The sequence below is a fragment of the Megalops cyprinoides genome, chromosome 19 (assembly GCF_013368585.1).
Source record: "Megalops cyprinoides isolate fMegCyp1 chromosome 19, fMegCyp1.pri, whole genome shotgun sequence".
NCBI classification, from domain to species: Eukaryota; Metazoa; Chordata; class Actinopteri; order Elopiformes; family Megalopidae; genus Megalops; species Megalops cyprinoides.
Genome location: NC_050601.1, coordinates 25,977,139 through 26,003,998, shown reverse-complemented (window position 1 = coordinate 26,003,998; position 26,860 = coordinate 25,977,139). Strand labels below are relative to the sequence as shown.

Here is a 26,860-nt window from a genome sequence, read left to right as displayed (position 1 = left end):
GTCAAAGACCTTAGCTTGTAACCCTTAGGGTTGAGGGTTCAAATCCATAGCTGCTCACTGCTTCTTCACCCGTGACCAAGGCTCTTTACCTGCTTACCAGCTTAATCTCAGTTCCTGTATCCCCTGTCCAGGGAAAGCTAACGTGAACATCCAGTGGGGGGACGATTCGACGGAGGGCACCCCGGCCTCGCCCGTGAGGATTGCCTTCGTCCTGGTGGTGCACGGCCGGGCCGCCCGTCAGGTCCAGCGCCTCTTCAAAGCCATTTACCACTCTGCCCACTTCTACTACATCCACGTGGACAAGGTGCGCCCACCCAATCACATCACAGGCCTTCCTGAAGCCCCAGAATGGGTGGAGCTATCGCACCATGTGATCAAATCCCATGCAGTACTTTCTCAAACTTGGGATGGTTCTGTGGAGAAATGAAGCCCAGGAAGACTGTTTGGTTGGATGTTCTGCTAATCTGATGTGTGATCTCTAGAGTGGATTTTCAAATATTTATTGACTTTTTTACTTAAAATTTAAGGTAAATCCCATGCTCAAATTATATGTGAATATAAAAGGTACAAATTTAAAAAACACCAGCAATAGTGATTCTTATTTTCCAATGAAGAGCATTAGGAGCCTTTATTTTTAAGTCATCTGTACATATTAGATATTAAGGAGGGAGGAAGCAGGAGTTTGTGTTGGAGGGGCAGATTAAGAGATCTTCCCCTGCACGTTGGTCATGCTCTGTGGGATGCGGTGCCCAGCGGGGTTTGACAGATAAGCACTCATTTGGGGATTCTCACAGACTGAGGTCACACTTCAGTAGATCAGTTGTGAGGGAAGCCTTCTGCCTGGAGAGGCTTTGAGTCTAAATTTGAAAAGGTATTTGTGGTCACTCTCATGCACTTACACACAAACTTACAACACATACGCACATGTAAGTGTACACACACAAGCTCACACAAAAACACACACACACACACAGACCTCTCCCCAACTGAATTTCACACCTCTACATATGCACTCATAAGGAGTCCTGTGCTTGAGCAGGCATGAGTTAGTGAAGATGACAGAGCTTGCTTTCTGTCTTATAATTTTCCAAGAACGCAACAAACAGCACCTTTTTGATCTGTCGTCCAACAGCAGGAAGGCACGCTATGACAGCTTTTTTCATTCCTGTTACTTAACCTTGTCATCCTTTGAATACTGACATACCCCCCCATCCCCCATCCACCTCTCCCCCCACAGCGCTCCAACTACCTACACAGACAGATGGTGGCGCTGGCGAGCCAGTACCCCAATGTGCGGGTGACCCCCTGGCGCATGGCCACTATCTGGGGCGGAGCCAGCCTGCTCACCATGTACCTGCAGAGTATGAAGGACCTGCTGGCCATGAGGGACTGGAGCTGGGACTTCTTCATCAACCTCAGTGCTGCCGACTACCCAATCAGGTGAGGCCCGGGACGTATAGGCAGAGAGCTGATTGGCGGAGGGGGCTGAGAGCAAAGCTGACAACAAATAAAAACAGAATAGATGCCCTGTGCATATTTTACTGCTGATTCCACTGATGAAGGTACAGAACAGTAATCGCCTTCTTTATACTAGATTTTTTTTACCCTCAGCAGAGAGCAGTCTAGTCTCATATAAAATGTTGACAGTTAGGAAAAAACTGGTTAAGAGAAGTTTGAGGCTGACAAAGCAAATAGCTAATTACCTTTCCTTGGAGACCATTGTGTTTAGCTTTGCATGTCTGTATGTCTGTCTGAATGAAAGGGGCACAGTAATACTATTTTACCAGCAGAGGTCGAGGCGGAATCAAATGGCAATCCCTGATTGCACTCATTTTAGCATTTCGCTCTGTGTTGTTTGTGAAGGAAATGCAGAGCAGAGGACCAGCAGACCTGTGTCAATGGGAGGGTGGGAACACTTCAGCATTTCTGATAGGGCAGAAATGAAAGGCCAATATTAAAGAAAATGTGTAACAACAGATCTGACTGAATGGAAGGTGTAGCTGAGGCTGGATGCCTTTACGCTGAAAATGCGGTCCATTAATCTGTTACCGGTCACCAAAACTCCAGTGCTTTCAGGGTGATGCATTGAACGGCCTTTGCTGACACCGCTTTTGGTTTATGTGGTGGAGCGGGGTGTGGAGGGGCTTCGGCATACATGCTTTAGCTGCCTGGGAGGAAGCTGGAAGCCAGCGAGTGTGCTTTATTCGACAGTACATTTGCATCCGAGGCGTGCCAGGGAGAGAATGGGCTGACTGTGATGATTTTTCCACCCCGTCGGCTGAGATGGAGAGAGAGAGAGGGTGAGAGAGGGCTCGAGATGGACAGAAACAGTCGACGGACTCAGCTTCAGTCATGGTTGCAATGCAGCATCACCTAAACGGAAAGTGGGATAAGGAGCTCTGACAGCTGTTGGTTCCTTTGACATGGCAGTGGTGTCAGGTGACATTCATCCAAGTGGCTATGGGAGGAGTGTTGAGAATAGTGTGACAGTGGCTTGTTTTTTTCTGTCATGTACAAACCTATCATGCATTACTGATTTGCTTTCTGTAACCAGGGTGACTTGCATTAATCAACTCCTCCATTTATATAGACACATATATAGACACATATCATGTCTCGCTCAAGGTAATGGCATTATGGTATTATGGTAAGTGCCCCATGTGAGAATCTAACCTGCAGCTTTGGGAATACAAGCCCAAGGCCTGTAAGGCCTGCACACCAGTACTGTGTTCCTGATGCACATGGTAGAAGGTAGAGATTGGGCAGACAGGAGACAGGGATGGGGTGTACACATTTCATCACTGAGTGCGTGGCTCCTCCCACACACTTAGTGAGTGAGTACATGGCTCCTCCCACACACTTAGTGAGTGAGTACATAGCTCCTCCCACATACTTAGTTTGTGAGTACATGGCTCCTCCCACACACTTAGTGAGTGCATAGCTCCTCCCACACACTTAGTTTGTGAATACAAGGCTCCTCCCAGCTTTAGTCCTCATCTTCCTGTTCAGTGCTGCTGTTTTACCCAAAACATTCAGATGATGTAATCAGAGTAACAACTATGCTCTAATGAGTGTCCGTTCCACTATAGTGTGCTGTGTTAATTGCAACGCAAAAAATAGCCGTTGCAGTGGTAGTCATAATGAGATGAGCTGAGTATACGATTGGTGATACCAAAATGGGGTAAGACAGCATTAAGAAAACATTTCTGTTCCTTGGCCACAAAAATCCACAGCTCCCATTGGCTCTCAGACACAGTTAAGCGTGCGTCAGCATGTCTTGCCACAGCTGTGTGGAACAGGGCAGTGAGTGTCCATCTTGTTTCAAACTGCCCTACTCTGTTGAGCTCTGCAGATTTCTGCGGGGTGTGCTCTGGCAGTGTGCTGCGATGGCTGTCACATACAGTCAGTGGGGAGGTGTTTGAGGTGCAGGAGAAGCGGAGAGCCCGGTGGAGTGGGTGCTGCGATCTGGCTCGTAGCCACACAACAGAGTGACAGAGGGGAGGAGGGTGGGATGCAGGAGGTTACATACAGAGCTCACCCTGTGTGTGTGCTCCTTCGGGGAGCAGGACCACTCCTCTGTTAGGGCACTTTCCCCAGAAGCCCAGCATTGCTCTGGACCAATGTCATTTCACAAAGAAAAATCAATGAACAGTTCAGTCAGTTCAACTTTTCTTCCAACTGCCTTTCTGTACCTCAGGATCCTATATTGCCAGTTTTTTTCTGGATGACTCTCCAATTTCTGGCTCTGATAATACACTAATGTGTGGAGCAGTGGTTTGGTAAGAGAACTCCATAACCATGGTGATCTGAATTGTTGTAGCCAGTATCCATCCATATGAATGGGTGAAATGGAGGCTATATGAGTCTCCCCAAATAAGCACATGAATAATGTAGTGAGGTAATGCAATAAATGCACACTGTAGGTGTTTGTGGCCCGTTCTACAGCCTCAAATGGCGGAATTTCTTGCTGTATGCAGACATTCTTGGTGACATTTTATTACTTAACAGGCATTCTTATCCAGAGCAACTGAGGCATTTCTGGGTTAGGTTCCTAGCCCAAGGGTACAACAGCAGTGCCCCTGTGGGGAATCACGCCAGTGGCCTTTGGGTTACGAGACCAGCTCCTTACAATTACGGATATAGTGCTGAATTTTGAAAACAATGCAGTGAAAGTTCAGTACTGTTCTGCTTCTACAACTGGGATCCTATACGTAAGCCTGGGTTCAAGTGTTTATAGTTTTATACAAAAATATAAATACTTAAGTTTGGTATTATTATTTTAATGCCGTTGCTGTCAAACTCTTGGAGGAGGCTTCAGCATTTTGCTTCAACCAATCACTCTGTTGTAGTTAATTATAGCAGAAAATATATTGAGAGGCACGCTGTTTAAGATGGCAGACACATTCCTTGGTATGTCGAACCAAGCACTTTCCTTTGGTTTATTCACTCTAAGTGGCCTTTAAAAGAGACTGTTGCAGGACTGAATGCAGGACTGTTTCTGGTTAGTTGTTCCGCATACATATCCACTGGTTTAATCTGCCATACCAGGACACCTAGAGTAATAGCCAGACTGACTTACTCTTGTGTCAATTCTTGTAGGACCAATGACCAGCTGGTGTCCTTCCTGTCGAGACACCGTGGCATGAACTTCATCAAGTCCCATGGCAGAGACAACGCCCGGTGAGTGTCAAGCCCCCCCCCCCTTCCCGATCCTGCACCACCATTGGCCAACTCTGTCACCAGTTTTGACTGCATGTCTGACCTGGAGCTCGACTCCCCTCTCCCCCTTCCACCAAGTCCGAAATGCAGGTTGCACCCTTGCGCCCCACACACGCCCTCCCATACCATTCCCTCCCTCATCAGCCCGATGCTCTTCTGGCTCACCGTCAGTTGTGAAATCGCAGGCAGAGGGAGCCCAGCGAGACGCCTGGGGCTGAGCAGATGGCCCCGGGACTGAGGCGTAATCCAATTAACTCCCCCTCCATGCCTAATTAATTAATTAACCTTCCCCGTGTCACCGGCGTGTCCCTGTTTTGCGGCGCCGTCGGGGGTGACTCTCGCACCGCAGCCGTGGGGATAGAGCTGGCGCGCCTCCGCTGGGCTGGCAGTCTGGGGGCCTGCTTTAAGAGGAGCACCGAGTTCCGACACTGGAGCGCAGTAACGGCACAGCCTGCTATCCAGGCCAGGCATATGGCATGACAAAGCCCCAGAGATCAGCGGTGTCGCCTGATTAAGAATTAGGCCTCACGAGCATGGCCTCGAGAGAGAGAGCCATGGAGTTAACCACCCCGCACCGAGTCGAAGCAGAGTCACGGGAGAGAAGCAGCTTCCAGCAGAACCTTCCACTGATTATACAGCAAAGCCCAATGGTAGTGCCAGTCGAGGAATACAGGGAGGTGCTCTGCACAAAGGAAAAATACAGAGAAGCTTTAAACCTTTAAAGTGTGTTGTTTGAAAACGTCGGCCAAGAGGCACCGAAGGGTATACACAAATAAAATACTTCAGTGAGACATGTTAGGCTTTCACGCTGGGACTGGTGCTAATGGTATTAATATGTGTTTGTGTGTGTGTTTGTGTATGTGTGTCCAGTTTCATCCGTAAACAGGGCCTGGACCGGCTCTTCTATGAGTGCGACACCCACATGTGGCGTCTGGGCGACCGCAAGATCCCGGAGGGCGTGTCCGTGGATGGCGGCTCTGATTGGTTCCTGCTGAGCCATACTTTCGTCGACTATGTGGTCAACTCCCAGGATGACCTGGTCACAAGCATGAAGCGCTTCTATGCGTACACCCTGCTGCCGGCTGAGGTGAGGCCCAGAGACCCAGCTCACAAGCCAAACAGGGACAGACAGGAGGGCTTGTAGCCAGGAAACTGTAGGTTCAAATCTCTGGGTACATTGGAGCAAGGTGCTTGGCCTGAGTTACTTATCCAGCCATGTAAATGGAGTAAAGTCAGCTGCAAAGTGCAATATTGCTCAGCATTAATTGCAAAAAGATTTGTGGTCTAGCTGCATTGCAGTGAAATGGGTAATCTCTGTTTCAGCAGTCAGATGCAGGGCGTTGGCTAATGTATGAAGTATTCCACTCTAACTCTAATATTAGTGAAATGTCCCAGGTGTACAGATGACCTCAATCCATAGGACATCCATCTTCATTTTACCAGATGTCATTAGTCTGTCCCTGCCTCCCTCTCTATCTCTCTCTCGCCCCCTCTCTATCACTCTCTCTCACTCCTACACTAATGCAGAGATGATCATTACCAATTTACTGTTATTCTGCAACTAGTAAATAATCATTCCTTTGTACTTTGAAATAAAGTTGGCCTCAATGTCATTTGACTTTCTCCCTCTCCTTCTTTCTCTCTCTCTCTCCTCACTCCCTCTCTCTTTTTCTCTCTCCCTCCCTCACTTTTTCTCTCTCTCTCAGTCGTTCTTCCACACGGTGCTGGGGAATAGCCCCCACTGTGAACAGACCGTGGACAACAACCTGCGCATCACCAACTGGAACCGCAAGCTGGGCTGCAAGTGCCAGTACAAGCACATCGTGGACTGGTGCGGCTGCTCGCCCAACGACTTCAAGCCACCCGACTTCCCTCGTTTCCAGGTAAGCCGGTGACCAGTACAATGCGAACAGAGCTCTCTCTCCTCACCTCTCCGTCCCCATCGTGTTTTAGCAAAATATAGGGAAAAAGAGTTAACAGTCAACACCGGCATTTAGACTTATAAAAAAGAAATATTTGACAATATTTGGTTACGTACAAAATCCATAAAATCAAGATATAATTCATGCTTTAATATACTTGGAAATAAAAAGCAATCAGTATTACTATAGCGCAATACTACATGACAAGCACAGCATTACAAGACAAGCAGAGCATTACAAGTACAAGTACACAGGAAAGGATCACGCAGGGGATGGTCGTTCATCAAAAGGATTCTAGTGGTGTGATGCCGTGAGGCCTGAAAGGTGATGGGAGGGACGACCGTTACGTTTGCGTTGTGCCTGTGTTAGCCTGTCATTAAGGCCAGCCTTTCATCAGCCTCCAGGACAGGACCCTGTCATAAACGTCAGAACCCGCCCCTTTGACTCACCGCTTAAATGAGGACTCCCGATCCAAAAACGGAATCGGCTCTAAATATAGGATCTGGGGTCATTCCCGAACCCGTCGTTTTTCCTGGCCTGGGCCCCACACCATCACCAGTGCCCCTGGTTGTCATCATAGCAGCCATCCTCAGAATAGGACCAGAATAGGACCATGAGCAGCATCACAGGCTCCGGGGAGTGCTAAAATAAAACATTAAAACATCAAAAGAACGTTAATAGTTTGGGCGAACTCAGCAGTTCCCCTCAGACCTCCTGGGTGAGTGTACTGTATTTACAGCCCTGTCATTATATGTATAGAAGTTAGCATATGATTCTGCTGTGGTTTCATGTCTCAGCTGCAGCTCTTACAGTACAGCAGCCAGAGAGTCTGTCCAATCTGCTTTCAAGTGCATAGATCAACTGTGGGATCCAGGACACTTTCTGCCATTCACAGCTGCTGTGATGTATCAGGATGTTATTGGTGTTGTTGGATACTAAGCTACTGTGTTGTGCTTGTTTTTGGAAGTATTTTATTGGTACGTTGCAGTGAATAATTTGACAGTGATGAGCATAAAGGTAGTAGCCTTAACAGAAGTGGCAGTGGACAATAACCAATGTTACTTGAATTTCCCCCAGACTTGGCTTGTGAATTTCATTCCCTCCCTCCCTGATTCTCCGACCGCTCAGTGTGAAGTTGCGTCTTACTTGAGGGTGCAGGAGGGGGGAAATATCCTGGAGTAACATACTCAAAAGTGAAACCTTGGAGGCAGAGTGTAGTTGGAGGACACATTAAGCAGGTGGCGTCTGCAAAGGGGAGAGAGAAGCAGACACTAGTGCCGAAATCATGTGAGCTAGCGGAGACGACCCAATACGCTGGCCAATAAGATCGAGACATGCCTGACACAGCCAGTTGGCAGCGGAAGCATGTCCGTGATTTGAGCAAGGTCGAAGACGGTGTGGTTTAACCTTGAAGCTGGCCAGTGAAGTCCTCTGAGAAGTGGAAAAATACTCAGGCAAAAGTAACAGCCCATTGTGTACAAACACAACAGAAAGAGTCGAGGAGTGTTTAGATTTGTAAGATTTGCGTTAGTTAGCGTATTTCCCCTTTTGTGCCCGCTCCTTAAGCAGCTACATCATGTCCTGACAGGTGTCCAGTGAGTCTCTTCCCCTTCAGAGGGAGAGAATCCATTAGAAGCCCACCACCACCAACAAAACTTTCCTCGAGCTCTGGTTATTTTGGAGGATGCCTCTGTTTCTTCAGCATGCTGCACAAGGAATCACTGTTGGCATTTTTTCCATGTTTAAAAGTGAGCATTTATAAATGGAAATGTACAGGCAGCCCATGTTGCTGTGGTCAGCTACCAGCTTTTGGCCAGAAGGTGGACAGAAGTTTATTATCCTCCGTGTCAGGGATTTACAGAAGGGCGCCCATCACAAAATAGCCTGCAGTAAGTCACCCCCCACCCCCCAGCTCCCCCCACGCTCCAGGCTAAAAACTTTCTGCCACACAAGAGCTGTCTTGTTTGTGTACCCGGTAAAAGAAACTAACAGACGTTCTCTTAAGCTGATGTGGAGAGAGTCACGGCTCTGCTTGAAAAATACAGGGCACAGAGACAGCCTTATTCATCAAATCCACACACAACCCCTCCCCACACTCCACTCCTGCACACACAAACAGAGCCGGATGCTGTTACTGAGTCATTAGGTATCAAGCCATTAATAACTGGGTCATTAGTAATGTTCCCTTTTGCACTGTGTGCAAAGAAATGTGACAGAAACACTTCTCAGTCTCAGGTGCCCATTGCATTGGTAAGCCAGACATCATATTTAACAGGGAGGGAAAATCCATAAATAGTGAAACATCTTACTGGACAAGGTGCTCAAAATCCTTCTACCTTCCTTCTTTACCTCTTCATCTCCTGTTCTCCTTTTCTTTGCAACCGACATGTTTGAAGTAACCTAATCGTGGGAATTGACGTTAATCTTTTGTTGTTTTGAGCGTTTTTGATCTCTATTGGCTGGTCTGCCAACACCTATTTATGGTTCCAGAACTATTTTAGGTAAGAAGGCTTTATCCCTTCCCCCAATGAACTGACTCAACAACAGACATAAACCTTTGCTTTTGCCAGCCTTCTTCCTGTCACTTGGCACTAGTAGAGAGAAAAAGAGACACCTTTGGAGGTTGAAGCTCATAAATATGGGCCCCGCTGTGAATTTTTGTGGGGATAGCACAACTTTGATTTCAGTTGTTATCTCTGCTTGCATGCATCTGTTGTCTGTTCCAGAGCAGCTGTTAAAATGAGAGTGTACGGTCAGTCTCGCTGCGTACTTCACAGTAGCTGTCTCATAGATCTGTGAAGTGACTTCTCTCATCTCTCCAAGCACACTGTCAACCTGGCAGGCACAATTTCTACCTCCATTTCTCTTTCTCCTTCTCTTTCTGTCTCTCCCTGTCTCCCTCTGTTAGACTGTCTTTATTTATTAGCAAGACAGAAGTGCAGTGTTGCTGTAGTTTTTAGGGCAGGTACATGTAAGGTCCTCTTTCAGAAAAAAAACAGCATAAATGGGGAAAGTCGTAACAAAAGAAAAAACTTATTTTTTCCCTTAAAAAAAGCTACTTTTTCCTCCCTCTCATATGGTTCCTCTCTTCCTCTCTGTTTGTCCCTCTTTCTTTCTTTCCCTCTCTTTCACCATTGCTTACTCCCTCTCTGTATCTCTCCCTCACTCTGCCAACAGCAAGCCGCCCGGCCCACCTTCTTTGCACGCAAGTTTGAGGCCGTGGTCAACCAAGAGGTGATCAACCAGCTGGACTCCTTCCTGTTCGGCAGCATTCCCCCGAGCACGCCGGGCCTGGCCGCTTACTGGGAGAATGTGTTCGACGAGCCCGATGGTGTCCAGGCCCTGTCCGACACCCAGCTGACCCACTACCACGCTTTTGCCCGCATGGGGCTAGTGCATGCCACTGCCAGCTCGCCTGGGGGTGACCCTGATGCCTGCAGGTGAGCACACCAGGGGAACACCTCACCACATCTGCCATACGACCCATACCAAGGGCTGCTCGCATAGTAGTGAGGGCTTGTAACTAGTTTTCACCACCCAGAAGCCAGTTTGATTCCCAGGTGGGTCATTGCTGTCGTTCCCTTGGTCAAGGTACTTAACCTGAATTGCCTCAGTAAATAGCTGTGTAAATGGATAACATGTAAAAACTGTAACGTGTAAATTGCCATGGATAAGAGCGTATGATAAGCAAAATGTAACATATAACCATCCGTTCCCTGTAAATGCATTCTGCCACAGCAAGCTTCAGCCAGATGCAAGCCATTCAAATGTACGAAATGGTACCAAGCCTGACTTCTATAATACATTTTACATGAGTAACTGCATAATGCAATCCACTAGACATGCAAATGTGCACTATATCTCCAAAGCATATGCTCCAGACAGCGCAATTACACAGAGCCAGCTGTACCAAGGCTTTTTGTAAAACTGTAAGCACTGTGAGCAATGTGTTTTACCATTATAGAAAAAATCAACTATAGGGTTCTGGGAAGTAATTTTTTGTGTGTTGATGCACTCCAGTGTCATTACACAGAACATTACATATTTTGGCCCATGTAAGCAGTACATTATCATGGTTGGTTAAGTGCTTAGAACTTGCATGCAGTGTGGTGTGGTTTTTAGGGGACTTCAGTGCTATGGGTTAAGTTCCCAGACAGGTTTTGTACCCTACTTGCAGTCATATCCTTGACCATCAGTAACAGTATGTCTAATAATATGTTAAACAGAAAGTGTATTAGTTACTGCAGAAAGAGCCACCTGCTAAACAGTAAAGAAAATAAACTCTTTGCAATATGAATGACAGTTGTCACTCACAAGTGTTGGCTCTTGAAAAGAGTTGCCAATGATCAGGGTTATTTATATTGCTATTTATATCGCTAGTTAAAATGTTCCAGGAATGACCTGATGAAGTATAGGGACATGCTCCTTTGTGGCTTGATGTAAAATTGGCTCTGAGGCTGGTGCATTGGGTGCTGGGATTGTGTCATTTTTGGCCAGATGAGGAGAAGTGAAGAGAAACCACAGGACCACTGCAGTTCCCAGATACAGCCTTTCCCACTAGCCTGTGTCTGGGGAGAGGTGCTTATATGTACAAGAGTGTGTGTCTGTGTTTATCTTGTGTGCATGCGTGCACATTGTATATGTGTGTTTGGGAGCAGGTATGTGAGTGTGAGAACCTGTGTGTGTGTGTGAGAGAGAGAGAGAGAGAGAGAGAGAGAAAGAGTGTGTGTGTAAGAGAATGTGTGTTTGTATATGCATATGGAAGTGTGTGTGCACACCGGCATGTCTGTGTGAGCGCGCCAGTGTGTGTGTGCGTGTGTGTGTGTGTGTGTGTGTGTGTGTGGGTGAGCGTGCCAGTGTGTGAGTGTGTGTGGGTGAGCGTGCCAGTGTGTGCAAGAGTGTGTGTGTATGTGTGCCAGTGTATGTGTCTTTGGGAAAGCTAATCCCAGCAGTTGATGCGTAATTAAAGGTGTACACATTAAGACACAGGTAGCCCTCAGTCTCTGCTGCAGACGGTCTGTGTTCTGGGTGGGGGGATCACATGGAGGGGAGTGTTGTTTGTTTAGGAGTGAGAGGGATGGGGTCCCGCCGGCAGAGGGGGACAGGGAGATGCCTGTTCTGTAGCCCCCCTTTGCTATCAGCAGGGGGAGCTTCAGGGTTTTGGGGATGAATGGAGTCTCTGTGGGGCCTGTGAGCCTCTTGCTTCCTGAGGGCTTTGCTGGGGGTAGGGAGTGGAGCCCCAGCTGCACAGGGGTAAATATTTGCCATTCTGCTTGTCAGGGTGAATGTGCAGGGATGGCACAGCTCCAGTATCACACTCCTTAGCAGCCTTCTGTCTGTGTTAGGCCTCTGACTGTTTGCAAACTGTCCGTCTGTTAAAGGGACTTGCCTACACTCGCCTACTTTGTGGTGTTTACATGCATTTGGGGGAACTGTGGCTCTTTCAAACTGCTGCTCGTAATCAGGGCTTCGTTAGAATCCGATGAATAACTCTGCAAAAGTGACTAAGTGTTCCTGGCAGTTCCCGGATGTCAAAGATATGCTAAAGTTTGAAGGCAGATATAGTCTCAAAAGTCAAGGGAGGCAGCTAACTTAAATGGTGCTGAGTATGATTCTATGAGAAACTCTGTGAAAGTGTTTGGTCGGATGTACCAATGACTTAGTTTATAAGTCAGTCTTGTGAGGGTCATTGACTTGCCGCATGGTTTGTATGCACAACTAACTCCTGTCCGTAATTTTCACATATTTGTTATTTACAGAAAACTCAACAAATTACAAATGCTGAGTACATATACATGATGAATGAGTACTGTAGAGTGAACTACTGATCACTAGATAGCCTTCAACAGATGTCTGACGTTGTAGCTGTGTCTTTTTTTTGATGATTCGCTTCGCACGCACATGTTGATTTCATGTCAAAATTTCAACTACGCAGGAAAAAAGATGCAGGAGTTTTGCAGGCGCTCCGAAGGAAGGCGGCAGTTTTGTGCAGCGCTTGGCTCAAAGATAAATGAATTGTGGCAACGCTGCGGGGTCAGGAAGCCGACACTGTCCACCTGCAGGGAAAATCGCCGCCGCTGCCGCGCTGGTAATTTAATCAAACGGGACCGCGACGGCCAGCTGTTTGTCCACCCGGTGTCTCTGTTTGCTCGTTACACGAGCTCATGCGGTGTAGCTCCACGCGACTGTGTCAGCTTTCGTCTTAATTTCCTCAGTGGCTTATAAGACCGCGGCAATTTTTCTTCCCTTAAATGGCTTCAATTTTGTCTTCTTTCTTATTAATGGTTGTACTTAAGGGTTTTGTCTGGATTCTTTTTCTTTTTTACTTGAAATTTTGTTAAAAGAAGACATTTGGCAGGTCCGGTTTTGCGGTTGGATTGGGGTAAAGCAGTCTTCTTGGCATTGTCATTGTCAAAGTTGACAGATTCTTCTCTAGATTTGAATCCACGTGGCTTTCTTCATCATGTCTGTTGGAGGGGAGAAGTTTAGGTTGTATAGTTTTTCCTGAGCTAGCAGCACCATCTTATCCTTTACATTCCTGTGAAAAAGCTGGCAGAATACTTCTTACATGGAAGGTTTCTGTTAAAAACATTGGGATGGAGATATGGAGAACATAAAAAAGCATACATCATAAAACAGGACAGGTGAAAACAGGACAAGCTAATGCCTGTCAAGCCAAATACACACGCATTTTCATGTTTCTACGCTGACAAAGGTGAAGCCGATAATAAAAGGCTTCTCTATTTCAGGGTGTGAATCATTGAAAGCACAGGGCCCTGACCACAGATCCACATTCATACGCTAAAACCAGGAAAAATCTGCTTTTTCATCATCAACCCTTATATGATACTAGAAAGTCACATTGAGACTAAAGACAAAAGAGTAAAAAATACATCATATCAAAAATCATGAATGCTTTTGTCTCCCCAAGGTATTTCCCCACGGGGCACCCAGCATCAGTCCATCTCTACTTCCTGTCCGACCAGTTCCAAGGCTATCTAGTGAGACACCGTGCCACCAACTTTGCCACTAACAAGCTGGAAATGCTGGAGACCTGGGTCACTCCCAAGAGGGTCTTCAAACTCGCTGACCCGCCCAGCAGTTTTACCCGCCTGGAGTTTGCAGAGGTACGGCAGCATGGCGTTACTAAACTTGCCAAATGCAGGAATGACGTAGCCGACAGTGACACAAATGACACACTTCTGAGTGACCGCAGTCCAAGAATGTGCAAGAATAGTTTCCATTACCTGATCCACCAGGGAGTATTCAGAGCATGTACTAAAGCTACATTATAATGCCATTATCGTTTAGAGTTCTGCCACCTTTAGCATATACTGCCATCAGCGTGAATACTGACCTTGGGTCAGTGACGAGGCCATTCATCTTGTAATACAGTATTTGGTTTTTGCCTAATCCCATCCTCTCTTGCATGGGGAGCTGCCCTGCTTTGCATTTCATGTTTTTTGAGAAGTGACAAACTCCCAGCTGTTAAATCATCTTTTCTCTCTCGTCTTAGTGGGGTTTCAGTTTTGCATTTCTTGTTTTGCGCTTATGAAAAGCTTCGTAGTAAGGCCCCCAACTGTGTTGCCGCCAAAACACCCAGAGGGACCAGTCAATTTATCAGAGGCTCTCTCTGTTTAAAGGGCACCTCGGACTGTTTGGACTCTTTGATAAATGTTTGGACTTGGATTGGAGTGTGCAATGTGTAATTCAGTAGATATGAATTTCCATACAATCAAAGTGTAAAAGTTGTCTGAAAGTTTTCCTCTCGAATCTTCTTTTGGGACTTCAGGCTGGGAGTCTGCAATGTGTAATTGGTGTATGCAACAAGTTTGTAATCAATTTCAAGTGCTTGAAAATCAAACCCGAGGGACAGTGTTTAGCTGGATAGGAAGTATCAAATCCAAACAATGTTACAGCCCTTTTAAGGGGGTTTTCTGAAATTTCCTGTCAGTCCCTGTTGGTGTGATTTTGCACAAATTTTGTCCATGGCCAATGACAATGTGTGTTTGATGATCCATAAACTCCTTAATGGGTGGGGCCTCCATTTGCTGCCAATCACTTCTAAGAACCTGCTATCAAAAGTCTTTGCTCTCTGTAACATAAAACCATCCTAGATTCCTTTCTAGATTAAAACTACATTAATACTTAAGCAAATTCCAGTTTAGTTCTTGCCAAAGAATGTTGTATATAGTAACAATAAATACAAAATAACATCTTGTTCGTCACTCAGGATAACAGAATGTAAATGTTAATCTTGAACTCACTCATTACATTACATTTATTTAGCAGACACTCTTGTCCAGAGTGGCTTCCTGCACAAGAGAACAGAAGTGTATCCATCCAAGTTGTATGAGCAACAGTGTTTGACCAGGCTAACAACGCTCCCAGACTTTGTGTACTCAACTTCACTCAACATCACTCTAACAAAATGTAAATGTGATGTCAAATGTACTTGTCTTGGACGTCACACAGAATTTTATTGGTAATGTTAAATGTACTCACCTTGTACTTCTCTCTAACAAATTATAAATGTATGTAACTATCTCACTCAGATTGGTTCAGATTGGGATGGTAAGGAGCGGATCTTCCGAAACTTCGGGAACCTGCTGGGGCCAATGGATGAGCCGGTGGCCATGCAGAAGTGGGGCAAGGGGACCAACGTCACCATGACGGTGGTGTGGATCGACCCCACCAATGTCATCGCTGCCACCTACGACATCCTGATCGACGGCAACGCCGAGTTCACGCACTACCGACCGCCACTGAACCTGCCGCTGCGGCCGGGCATGTGGACGGTGCGCACGCTGCACCACTGGAGCCACGTGGCCGAGACGCGCTTTCTGGTCACGCCGCAGGCCTACAGCAAGCAGCAGCCGCTGCGGCAGGGTGAGCCGCATGCCCGCACAGCTCAGCATGCAACAGAGCCAAGCTCACCACACTCACACAACCTCACCACACAGCCTCACCACACGCCTCACAACACACGTAAGAACCTGACCACAAACCGCACATTGCACACATGTAACTTGAGGAGACACTCATACCATACACACACAGCTTCACCATACACCACATTCCAACAGCACACACATGCTGCACATACACACACACCCACTCTCCCCACACACATGACTCCCCCCCCCCCCCCCCCCCCCCCGTTGGTATATGCCTGTGCCACAGCTAATCCACTTGCAGTTTTTACTCCTTATAAAGTACAGCTGTGGGCAAACAGGAGTCATTTCAGAAGCCAGGTCAACTAGTACAGCAAAGGAGTCCCCTGAATGTAAAAATAATCAATTCCCTATTCAGTTTTTATGCAGTTTTGGGAAATTAAGGACTTCCTGGTCCTGTCACAGGAAGTGAAATTCTTCAGTTTCTTCAAAGTCTTCAGTTTTAGGGATTTTATAAAGAGAGACCCTCACCAAAATAAATCCACTGAGTAAATCCCTTAGCAGAACCACATGCTTCCAGATACCTCTCACAGGCAACTCTACACAATGCCAGAAAAACACTATTGCAAGATCTTCAAGGCTCAGCTGTTTTTTTAATTAAATCAGAGATAACAAAGTTATTGCTCTCATGAATTTCATGAGAGTGGTAATGTGACATATTTGGTGATTGATTCATAAGGGAGAGTTTTGTTGATTTTTAATGTCTTTCTATGAACACTGAAAGGCACTTGAATGAATCTGATTGTGATTACAGTTTGTTGTATAGTGGAAAACAACAAAGAAACATCACCGGAAGCTCCATGAATTAAAATTACATATTAAATACTGTAACAAATTACAAAATTAATAATTAATATACTGAATGTTCTGCCCAGTGCCGGCCAGAAGCAGATGGGCTCCCCCTCTGAGCTGGGTTCTGCTCAAGATTTCTTCCTGTTAATTGGGGAGTTTCCTGTTAATTGGGGAGTTTTTCCTTGCCACCATTGCCTTAGGCTTGCTCTCAGGGGGTCTCAAGCCTGGAATCAATGTAAAGCTGCTTTGTGACAACTTGTGTTGTAAAAAGCGCTATACAAATAAAATTGAATTGAATTGAATTGAATTGAATTGAATGCACGAGAAGAGATATGAAAGAGAAAAAGAGAATTGAAATGTTGTGTGATTGACACTGATTGGTGAGTTTTTTTTTGTTTTGCTTTCGTTAAATTCCTCAGCACATCTCACATGTCCCCTCTAACTCTCCTTTGCTGGCTGACCTGTCTCTGGCTGGATCCTTGGTCCTCACCCCTCAGCCCCTCACCCAGAAGAAACATCATTCCAGTCCCTTGCTTGTTATACGCAGTCCCAGCTGACATGCTATGAGTTTCCTGTCAGGGCTCAGTGGCTAATGACTGCGGTGCTAACTCTCTTGGCAGCCATCCCTGTGTGTAAATGCAGTCAGTCCATAAAGTTTTATTACAGGAGCATGTAGCAGAGTCATCCTCAGGAGGGGAGGGATGAGCAAGGCCGATCCCAAAATCACAGCCAGTCCACCTTACGCTAGATCCAATTTGCTGTAATGACAGGGGTTTTAATCCCAGCGTCATGCTGTGATGGTTCTGGCCGGAATGACTCCTCTGTCTTTCGCCACGGCATCTGATAGGACATGTAATCTGTTCTTAACAGTTGCCAGCTGTTCAGAAGCCCGTTTGCTCTCACCTGTGCTGTGCGTAACTGCTGTTGCTGGGCTCCTCCTCTGTCTCCACCTGTTGTTCTTGGCTCAGCTTACCGGGGACAACAGGTTCCCACTCATTACAGCTTTATTACTTTATAAATAAGTAGTTATCCCTAAATTAATTGAGCTCCGGTTTATAGTGAGGAAAGGCAGCCAATGACAGCTAGGTTTTGACTTAAGGTACAGTTGACACCGGAGACAGGTAACCAGTCATTGCCAAGTCTGGACCTGAGATCCACTTTATACTTAGGGCAGGGAACCAATCAGGATCGGCCCCGCCACCTGGCAGGATTTACGGTGGCAGGTGGTATGTGTCCCTCCCGAGGATGACTCTGCTACATGCTCCTGTAATAAAACTTTATGGACTGACTGCGTTTACACAGAGGGGCGGCTGCCAGGAGAATTAGCACCGTGGTCGTTGAGCCCTGACAGGAAACCCAGAGCGTGTCAGCTGGAACTGCGTGTAACAAGCGAGGAACTGAAATAATGTTTCTTCTGGGTAGGGAGGGGTATGGGGTGGGAGGTGCGGGTGAAAAGGGGAGTTAGAGGGAAAGTGTGAGACATGCAATGGAGTCTGCATCTGTACCATCATGTCACCGACCAGAGGATTCTGGCACCAAATATAACTGTGCCATGAAGATATATTTCAGGGAAATGTGCCATAATTTCAGTCAGAAGGAAGCAAGCCAGCAAATGCACAGAAAGATGAACTAACTAATGCTTGTTGCCAAGCAGCAATTGCTTCAGCATGCAAGTTCTGACATTAGCTCCTCCTCTCCTCTCACCTCTTCAAAAATTGCTATTAAATTTCATTTGATGAATACTGATAGCGAGACGGGAAAGAATCTAAATATCCTCTGAGCTGATGCAGAAAGCGGCCAACCAACATCAGTCGATGGGAGTCAAGCTCCTCTACAAACCTCCAGCTGATTTTCTTCTGGTTTCAAAATACCTCATCATGAGATTAGATTATAGAGCATTCATACAGCCAGTTACTCTCTAATGAAGAGACTCTCCTATGCACCATCCACGTGGCTCTAATTCATTTGAAAATCCCCCCTAGTACACACCTATGACAAATATTTTAGGGCAACTAAATGCATGTATTCATTTGTACAGCAGACACCCGTCTCTGGGGAGAATTACAGAGCTTAAATTTTTCCATTAGTACAGCTGGATGTAGAGCCAGCTTGTTTAAGGACCTTGTTGAAGGATGTAGCAGTACGCCATCTGGGGTTTGAACCAGTACCCTTCCTGCACTGCTGTATCAAGTCACATGGTGTTTTATGGAGGCTGATTTACAGGTTAGTGGATGAGGACTGTGTGCCAGGACATCACTTAGAACTTAAGGTCTCTATGAGGGTGACACAGGGTGATGTAGGAGTTAACAAACCTGCTACATTCTTCCCATTTATACCTTTGGATATTTACCAAAGCCTTTCAGATTACTTCAATTTAAGTACCTTTTTCCAGGGCATGGCAGCAAATCCCCATCTGGGATTTGAACCTGACATTCTGGTTGTAGGACCACTTGTTGTGACAGCTCTCTGTGTTTCTCTGCAGAGGATGCCCTGAGGCTGCACAGCGGGCCAGCCAAGAACAGCTACATGGAGCAGAGTTTCCACGGCTTGAACCCCATCCTGAAGATCCCGGTGCACCTGCGCCAGGTGGAGGCGGCGGAACGCAATGCCAGGCTGACAGGGCTGGAGCTGGAGCAGTGGGTGGACAGTCTGGTGGCCGAGATGTGGTCAGCAGTGGACGTCTGCGCCGTGGGGCCCAGTGCCTGTGGTGCCCTACAGTCCTGCGGGAAGGCTTCCTGGAGTTCCCTCAGTCCTGACCCCAAGTCCCAACTGGGGCCAGTCAAAGCCAATGGCTATATCAGGTAGCACCCTCTGCTGGCCCGGAGGCTATACTGTGACATTTTTTGATAATATAGTAATTTATTTCCTGGCACTTCTGAAGAAGAAAAAAAATTCCCATCCTCTTTAAAGTAAGGGAACATCAAAGACAAAATGCACACTGAGATTGACAAGAAATACCTGAGAAGGTCAGGGAGAGAGGCTGGGTTTTTTGGATTCGGCTGACTCCCCTTTGGCCTCAACAGTTTTATACACCTTTTTTGCTGTTTCGTTTGATTTAATTTATTTGCTGGCTTTACTGTGATTGTCTATTCCCCTTTTTTTGGAAGGGGGCAGAGGGGGGCATGCCCCCACTGCTGAACAAAAAGATGAGGCGCTGCAAAATCAGGATGTTCCCATCTTGAATAGGGGAACAGGAATTTCAACACTGGCACCGTGACAGAAATAAAATGGAATCTCATCCAGCAAGACTTTCCGACATGTTCGCGGTCCAGAGATGCTTAGACGATCCTCAAACAGCAGCAAAGGCTGACTTTGAAAGCTCAAATATTTGCTACAGTCCATTTGGCCGTATTGGTGAGTTGCAGGATTGTAGTATGGCTAGGGGAGCATGAGGAGGATGGAGTTTCAAAATGGTAGGGTTAAGGGGTCTGTCTGACCTGCAGTTTGATCTTTGGGCCTCCTTAAAGGGAACTTCACCCAAAATCTAAAATATGCTAAGTTACCCTTACCAAGTAGCAGGGAAGATATGCATGTGGAATAGCAAGAAACAGAAACCTTTACTTCCTTCTTCAGTTGTTTTGGGTTGATCTCAAATGATCTAATGAGCGAAGAATGGACTCTCGATTTTGAACAAAAACCTGGTTTGCATAGAGAAGATGTGAAGCAATTAATTCTGGGATATTTACAATACTACAGAATGCTTTCATCTTAGCTCCCTCTTCTTAGCTACTAAAACGCAAGTCGACCTTAAAGAAGAACATATTAAAGTTCAGACTTTTGGTGAAGTCACCTTTTGAGGCCCATCCAAACTTGAAGTGTGCAACTGAGAAAAATTCAGGAGCCTTTTTTTGTTGGCAGTGTACTGCGAGCCATGCGTTATGGTACATTTTTATTTATACATTAATATGTTATCAGATATTCTTAGTCAATGACTAATGGCTGCATGCTGCTTTGTCAGCTTGGTGAATATTTTTAATGTCAACAACTGCCTTTATTCACAAAGGCCATGGCCTCAGATCTGTACATGTCGCCTTATAGCTGGGTGTTAGCAGAGCCCGATCCAGTCTTGTCTAGAGCTGACATCCTTAAAGAGCAGCAAAAATGTTAACTCTGTAAATGCATCATGACGTATATAAAAAGTTCTAGTTCAGCAAAGGCCATTAGGCCATGATTTTCCACCTTAGTTTTTATTGGTACAAAAAAATGTTGTTTTGTCATTCATAATTGCTGAATGTTGGTCCAGAAATGTGAGCTCATTTGTTGTGTCACAAAATATCACAAAAATATTTTTGTTTTGTTTCAGTGTGAAAAAGACAATGCTGGGGCAGATTTCACATTAGTCTTTTCAACACAAGATGAGTGCAGTTGACAATGAAGTTTTATAGTAATGCTGATTGGTAGAAGGCCAAAGCCAGGGGTTAATGAGTCAATTTAAAATAGATCTGGACTCCATTTCCCTTAACCACATCTGCTACGTAAGCTGCTTTCAATTTCAAACAAAAGTCTCAGAGTCTTGGTTTGTCATTCCAGCTCAGCAGCTTAATTTAAGTATCAGAGGAATGAAAGTAACTTATCAGTAGGCATTCAGATTGTTATTTTATTGTTTTATTTCATTCCTTTTGGGGGGGGCTGCATTACTTAAAAACATACAATGTTGGGGTTGTCAGGTAAAAAGGAAGCCATCATCTTGTGTTTACCTCCAGTATACTCTACCTGTAATGCTGTATATGAGTGCACCAGAACATCGGCCTCACCTGGTCACTTTAAAAAGACTCTTTCCTTTCTGTGGTTTAGTTTTTCTCACTTCCTGATCAAAGTAGTTTTTATGTTACTACAATATCCTCCTGAAATGGGTAAAGGGAATCTTTGTGCAATATAACATCTCCTTACCTTTGCAAATCTTGGCTGAGAAGCTGCCCTATTGGGGCTCTCTAAAGGAGGTGTGCTTTGGATATTGTGAATGCTGAGTGTGTTGAATCTTCTGACATTTTGGTCGATCCACAACTGGGAGACAGTGGCAGCCAGGAGGCACCCAGGCCCTGTTTAGTAGTGGTTCCCATTTGTTTTTTGTACCTCAGAACAAATCTGTTAATGATATGTGTACCCCTATCAGCACACACTGTCATAACATGACACAAGCACTTAATGAATTAATGTATGGATATGTGTGTATGGTGTTCTCAGTGGTCAGTACACATTGTTCTAAAACCTTTAAAACCATTAATTGAAAAACAGCATACTTATGAATTAAGTTTTTTATAACATCAAATATCATACAAGTTTGTATCTCCAAGAGACATCACAGTTACTATGAGGAGAAACTGTATTACTCCAGTTTCGGAACCAGTGCTGTGCTGTGTCTTGTGTGCTTTCAGTTGGAGAGGAACCATGAGCTGTGAAAAGGGTGTCAGATTCAGTCCCTTGAGGTAGTGTATGTGTTGTTTATATTTGGTCCGATCAGTTAATTGACACCTCTTCACTTGTCAACTACAGGGCACAGGTATAGTAATGCAGTCTGTATCTTGATACAGTATGTGATGTGTGATGTAACAAAAATTAAACCAACCAGTGTACTGACAAGGAGTGGCACTTTAATGGTCTTTTCACTCTCTAGTGGTAAAATGCTGTTACTGCAGGAGCAAGTGACACTAACATTGCTTGGACTACCACTATAAGTCAGAGCCAGAAAAAGCAGCATGCACACTGAATTCAAAGAACTGAATTTGACACCATGACCCTAAAGGAAGAGTGTATGGTCACAGTGCACAACTGCGCTTTGTACTTTAATCCAGAAGTACTTGGAAAACAGATCCAGTCCATCTGAGTGATCTGTCTACATTGGCTCTCCATAGTCACAAGATTATATTTTCATTTTATTTTTAAAAACATAAGATTATTTGAAAAAAAAAATTGTGTGCTTTAAGAAAAAGTAATATATGTTGAAGTACAGAATCCAAATCTAAGGAATATATTTTGAATATATATCCTCATATACAGCATATATTACAATATACATCGGTTATTACCAATTTCATGTCGCTTAGTGCATATATTGCAAACGATGTACATGTAAAAATCAGTTGAAATAGGCCATTACTGATATGTTTTGTAATGTAGTCTGTATATTTTTGACATATTGTTGTATGTGAAATAACTATTTTGTTACATGTAACATACACAAGGAAATGTACAGAAGTATTTTTAATGGAAAGATTTTTAAATGTTATAAATATCAATCTTAATTTAAAAGAAAAGTCACATGAAACAGGTGGGAAAGTAAGGCTCCAAATACCTGGAAGAAGGATGGCGTATATGTTTGTTATTTGAAATGAACATTAGAAAGGTCTGAGAATAGGCCACCGCCATGAATGCAAGTGTGATGTGTCTTAAGCCTAGAACACACAGCCTCCCTGATTCAAGCTCCACAATAGCCCTGAAATCTTGTACTGACTAATGGTGTAGTTTTCTTTTCATAATTTGATGGCTGAAGAGCTATGATAATTGCTCTTCTGAGCAGCTCCAATAAAATTTCTGGCAGGTCAGTATATTCTCACCAGAATCTCATTTGGTGTTAGGTTTCCTGAGTGGAAGATGTGGAGGGAGCTAATGAGATCCGACTAATCAAAACTGTCATGTAGAAACTGGAGCTACTGTAACAGGAAGTGGAACCACTATAACAGGAAGCGGTGCGACAACAACCGACAAAGTAAGACACAGTGGTAAGGAGATGGCAGGCGAGTTTACTTGTCCTCGTGATATCTTCTATACTTTCATACCTGTGAGTGAGCTAATAAGGAATTAGCATGCTAGGCTAATACCAGTTGTAACAATTGTACATACTTGGGCTTCTAAGGAACATTGAGCCCAACTCCACCAATTACATACTCCTGACTGCTCACACAGTGTGGTAGGCAGGCCAGAAGTACTCAGTTTTCAAAGAACTCATGTTGTGTGTTCCAGGCTTTTGTGGTTGTGGGCCTTGCCACAGAGGTCCATGACAAATCATTTCACTCTGTGCTGGAATGTCTTATTGGGGCAACAGTTGCCACGTTTTCTCTGAATCCCACCTTCCCTCTGATAGGGGAGGATGTCTGTGCCTTAGCTGTTGTGCTGACGAAGGAAATGTTCTCTTCACTTTCTGTCTGCAAAAAACAAATGTACTTTTTTTTAAACATACCAAAAATTTCTGTCATTGTCTAAAACCTTCCATTTTACAGTTTATTTATTGTTTGTTTTCTGTGTTTTTTTTTAATTTTTGGAAATAAACTTTTTTAAAAATGAAAAGTACTTTTGTTGTGACTAATTATTCTTTTGTTTCAGATGAGGCTCCCTTTAAGAACAGTTCCTATTGCAGGAGAACATTGTGCTGTTTTGTTCCAAAGAATAGACTGCCAAAGCCAATGGGACAACATTGCATTAATCTGGGTAAACCTGGTATCCAGTTAACATGAAAGATTCAAATTCAGTGACACCATGTGGTTTGCACCACTGAAAGATGTGAATCCAACCATACCTTTCTGCCATTAGATTTGTGACTGGGCCCCTTTTTAAACTCCCCACTGTCAAAGCAAGATATTCTTTAATTAACTGGCAGTCATTGCACAAAAGACGCCTCATTCATCGGCTTATGTCAATTTATAGTTCCCTGTTGGTTAAGACGCCCTGTTATTTGTCAAGAAAAGTGGCATGTTTCCTTTTAGTACTTATAATTTGAGGTCAGTCCAGCGCACTACGATGGTGATTCCAAAGGCCTCTGCAATCTTTGGCGGTTACTCATTTCAGCTGACAGCAGATAATAACTTGGCTACACCAAGACTTAAACTGTGTCATTTTATGACAGTTTTTTCTACTTATTTTTATGCATCTGATGAACTGGTCTGCTTACCTGTATTTATCTGGTCTTTCTGTTGTGTTTCCAGCCTCTTTGGCCATTTTCTTTATGGAAAATGAGACCTGACTCTCAGTACACCTGCTCAAGTGAAGGTCAAACACAGACAAAATGAGTCCCGTCTAAAGCATAATAAGAGGGTTAAGGGCGGGCAAGTTACCAGGTCTGATCATTGTATAATATACCGGCTCGCGACTTGGAAACATTTAAAACCTTCAAAGAGACGCACTGCCAGAAATGCGGCAGCTGTTCGTTAATTTAGCCGCCTTGTCCGCCGTGCCCTGTAATGCTAATGCTGCGGGTTTGTTCCGCCAGGAAAGCTGGGCGTAAGCGTTTTCTGCACGCATCCTTCCCTGCCGCTGATTACAGGCGGCCCGTTTAGCGGACCGCGTGCTCATTCCAACAGGCAGCATTACAGTGCGAGCCACTAAAGCGCTAGCCGCTAATCTCCACCTCCAGTTCGCTCGCGCTACTCAGAATAGAGTATTGAATTGAATTCGTCGAATGCAGAACTCGTAATTAACCTCACCAGATAATGGCGCACCAAACCTCTGTAGCGAGCTGGTTCTTAGAGGCTGAACAGACGGTGTTTCTCCTAATCCACTGGCAATAAAACACCTAGGCTTAATAAATCTTCAATGTCATTTTTTCATTTGCTAGCAAGGTTCAATTTGCTTGCAAGGTAGATTATGCGTTGCAGTCAGACTATTCTAAGCAATACTAGCTACCTAACTACCTTCACATCTGTAGAAAGATTATAAAATAACTATAGTTTGTACAATTTCCATGTTCCACCACATCTCAGTTAAGTAGTATTTTCATTGATTAAAACAAAAACAACAAACACCGGTAGCATTTAATGATAATACATTTTGGCAAGTGGAGGGTTTGAAAACAAGAGAACATCTTACTTGCTGAAGCTTGGAACCCTGGTCTGGGCCTCACTGCCAGACTGGAATGTCCTGAGACAAGTCTCTCCCTAGTACTTTTACCCTACCTTCTCTTTTAACTCAGAGCATCTCTGCCCTCCTGACTTAGCTGGGTCTGTCTGCTCTACTGAACATCAGTGTGGTCAGTGGGAAGATCTAATTCACAAGAGGTGGGCCCCCAAATTTTGGTTTGCAGCTCCACACCGCAACAATGTAACCATGCAGCCAGAAGGCCAGGCCCACTAGCAAGGCTGGAATGTCCTGCCACTAGTCTCATCTAAGTAATGTCACCCATGCATAATCATTATGGTGCTTTCTGACAGGATAACTTCACCTTTATATCTCAAACTTATTTGGTGGAGAGGGAGTGGCCTCTGCTCGCCATTCATCACTTCTTGTCTTACAATACTGCCACGGGCAGAATTGTATGGGCTCAGAACAACACATCTGTCACGCAGCACCTTTGGCATGACATCTGGGTACAGTCACGCAGTCTGTAAAATTTGCATTTCCATTTTCAAGTGGCAATGCTTCAGTGCATGTCTCCCAGGGTCATGAGTGGAACTGTTTTGGTGACAAATTCCAATACAGACCACCGACCTCTGATCACTGATTGGTGGGGCTTCCTGGCCTATCTGAAGCATAGAGGGAGGGCTCAAGAGCATGCCTGTTTTTTTTTGCAAGCCTAGTCAAAGTGAGGTCTGGCTCCAACATGGCAGGTGCTTCTAGCTACTGCGCTGAGCTCCCATTGGAAATCAATGGCTAAATGCTGCTGCTCAGCCCCAGGCAGACTGACTCCAGCTTGTAGAGGGCCACCCAGGAAATCCACATTTGGTGACACATCCAGGAAGTGGGTAACACATGTCACTCTCCATACAGCCAGCATTTCCTGTGCATTAAGTCCAAACATAGTCACAGTGGTAAATATAGGTTGTATGTTCCAGTTCTTTTCAGAATGTACATATGCGTCTATAATACAACCGGCAGCAGCGTTTCAAAGATCAGAGTGCTTCCTTTTGATCAGGTTCCATGCTCTGCTTTGTTACCCTTTTATCATTTTTTATGAAGCGTAACATAATTAAACATAAATGAGACTCAGCCCTGCTTCTGTGCTGTCCTCGCTGACTGTGCGCTCGCATGGAATCAGCAATTAGTCTTAAACTGGCCTCAGTTACTCCATCTGCTGAGAAATGCCTGATAAATACAGGCACACGCTGAGTTTCTGTTCCAAGCTCTGCATTCTGCTTTACAGAAACATTACGCAGTGTTTGCAGCCTGTGCGATCGAATTACTGTTAAGGGGCCATTTCCGTGGTTTACTAAACAATCATCTTAGCCAATCATCATGGCACTTCTAATTGGAGCTTGAAATCAATATGAAATGTTCTGGAAATATATTTTGGAAAATAGATCCCCCCTAGGCTAAGTGTTTGGTCGGACATCTCAGGAACACACCAAACTCAATGTCTAACAGCCCTTTACACAGATGGTTTTAAACTGGTCCATATACCCTAGCAATAGCTTTTCCCAGATTTCATTTTCTCACAGAACCACCACAGGTTCACACGGAACACAATGAGAGCCCTGAGACTGGCTCTTAGGCTTGTCAAAAAAGGCTCTTAAAACCTTTTGAGGATTTTGATCTGACCGCGCAAAC

The 26,860-nt window shown here is 45.0% G+C and overlaps 1 protein-coding gene across 1 annotated transcript in view; it reads left to right on the top strand.

The window, feature by feature from the left end:
- The window catches only part of LOC118794931 (xylosyltransferase 1-like), a 48,864-nt gene extending 29,672 nt beyond the window's left edge, over positions 1-19,192 (top strand). The window contains exons 3-11 of the mRNA XM_036553224.1: positions 132-304; positions 1,238-1,440; positions 4,600-4,680; positions 5,590-5,806; positions 6,426-6,602; positions 9,819-10,081; positions 13,573-13,768; positions 15,197-15,530; positions 18,870-19,192. Coding sequence (XP_036409117.1) covers positions 132-304; positions 1,238-1,440; positions 4,600-4,680; positions 5,590-5,806; positions 6,426-6,602; positions 9,819-10,081; positions 13,573-13,768; positions 15,197-15,530; positions 18,870-19,192 — 1,967 coding nt within the window. The remainder of the gene's footprint in view (positions 1-131; positions 305-1,237; positions 1,441-4,599; positions 4,681-5,589; positions 5,807-6,425; positions 6,603-9,818; positions 10,082-13,572; positions 13,769-15,196; positions 15,531-18,869) is intronic.
- Positions 19,193-26,860: the final 7,668 nt, after the last annotated feature.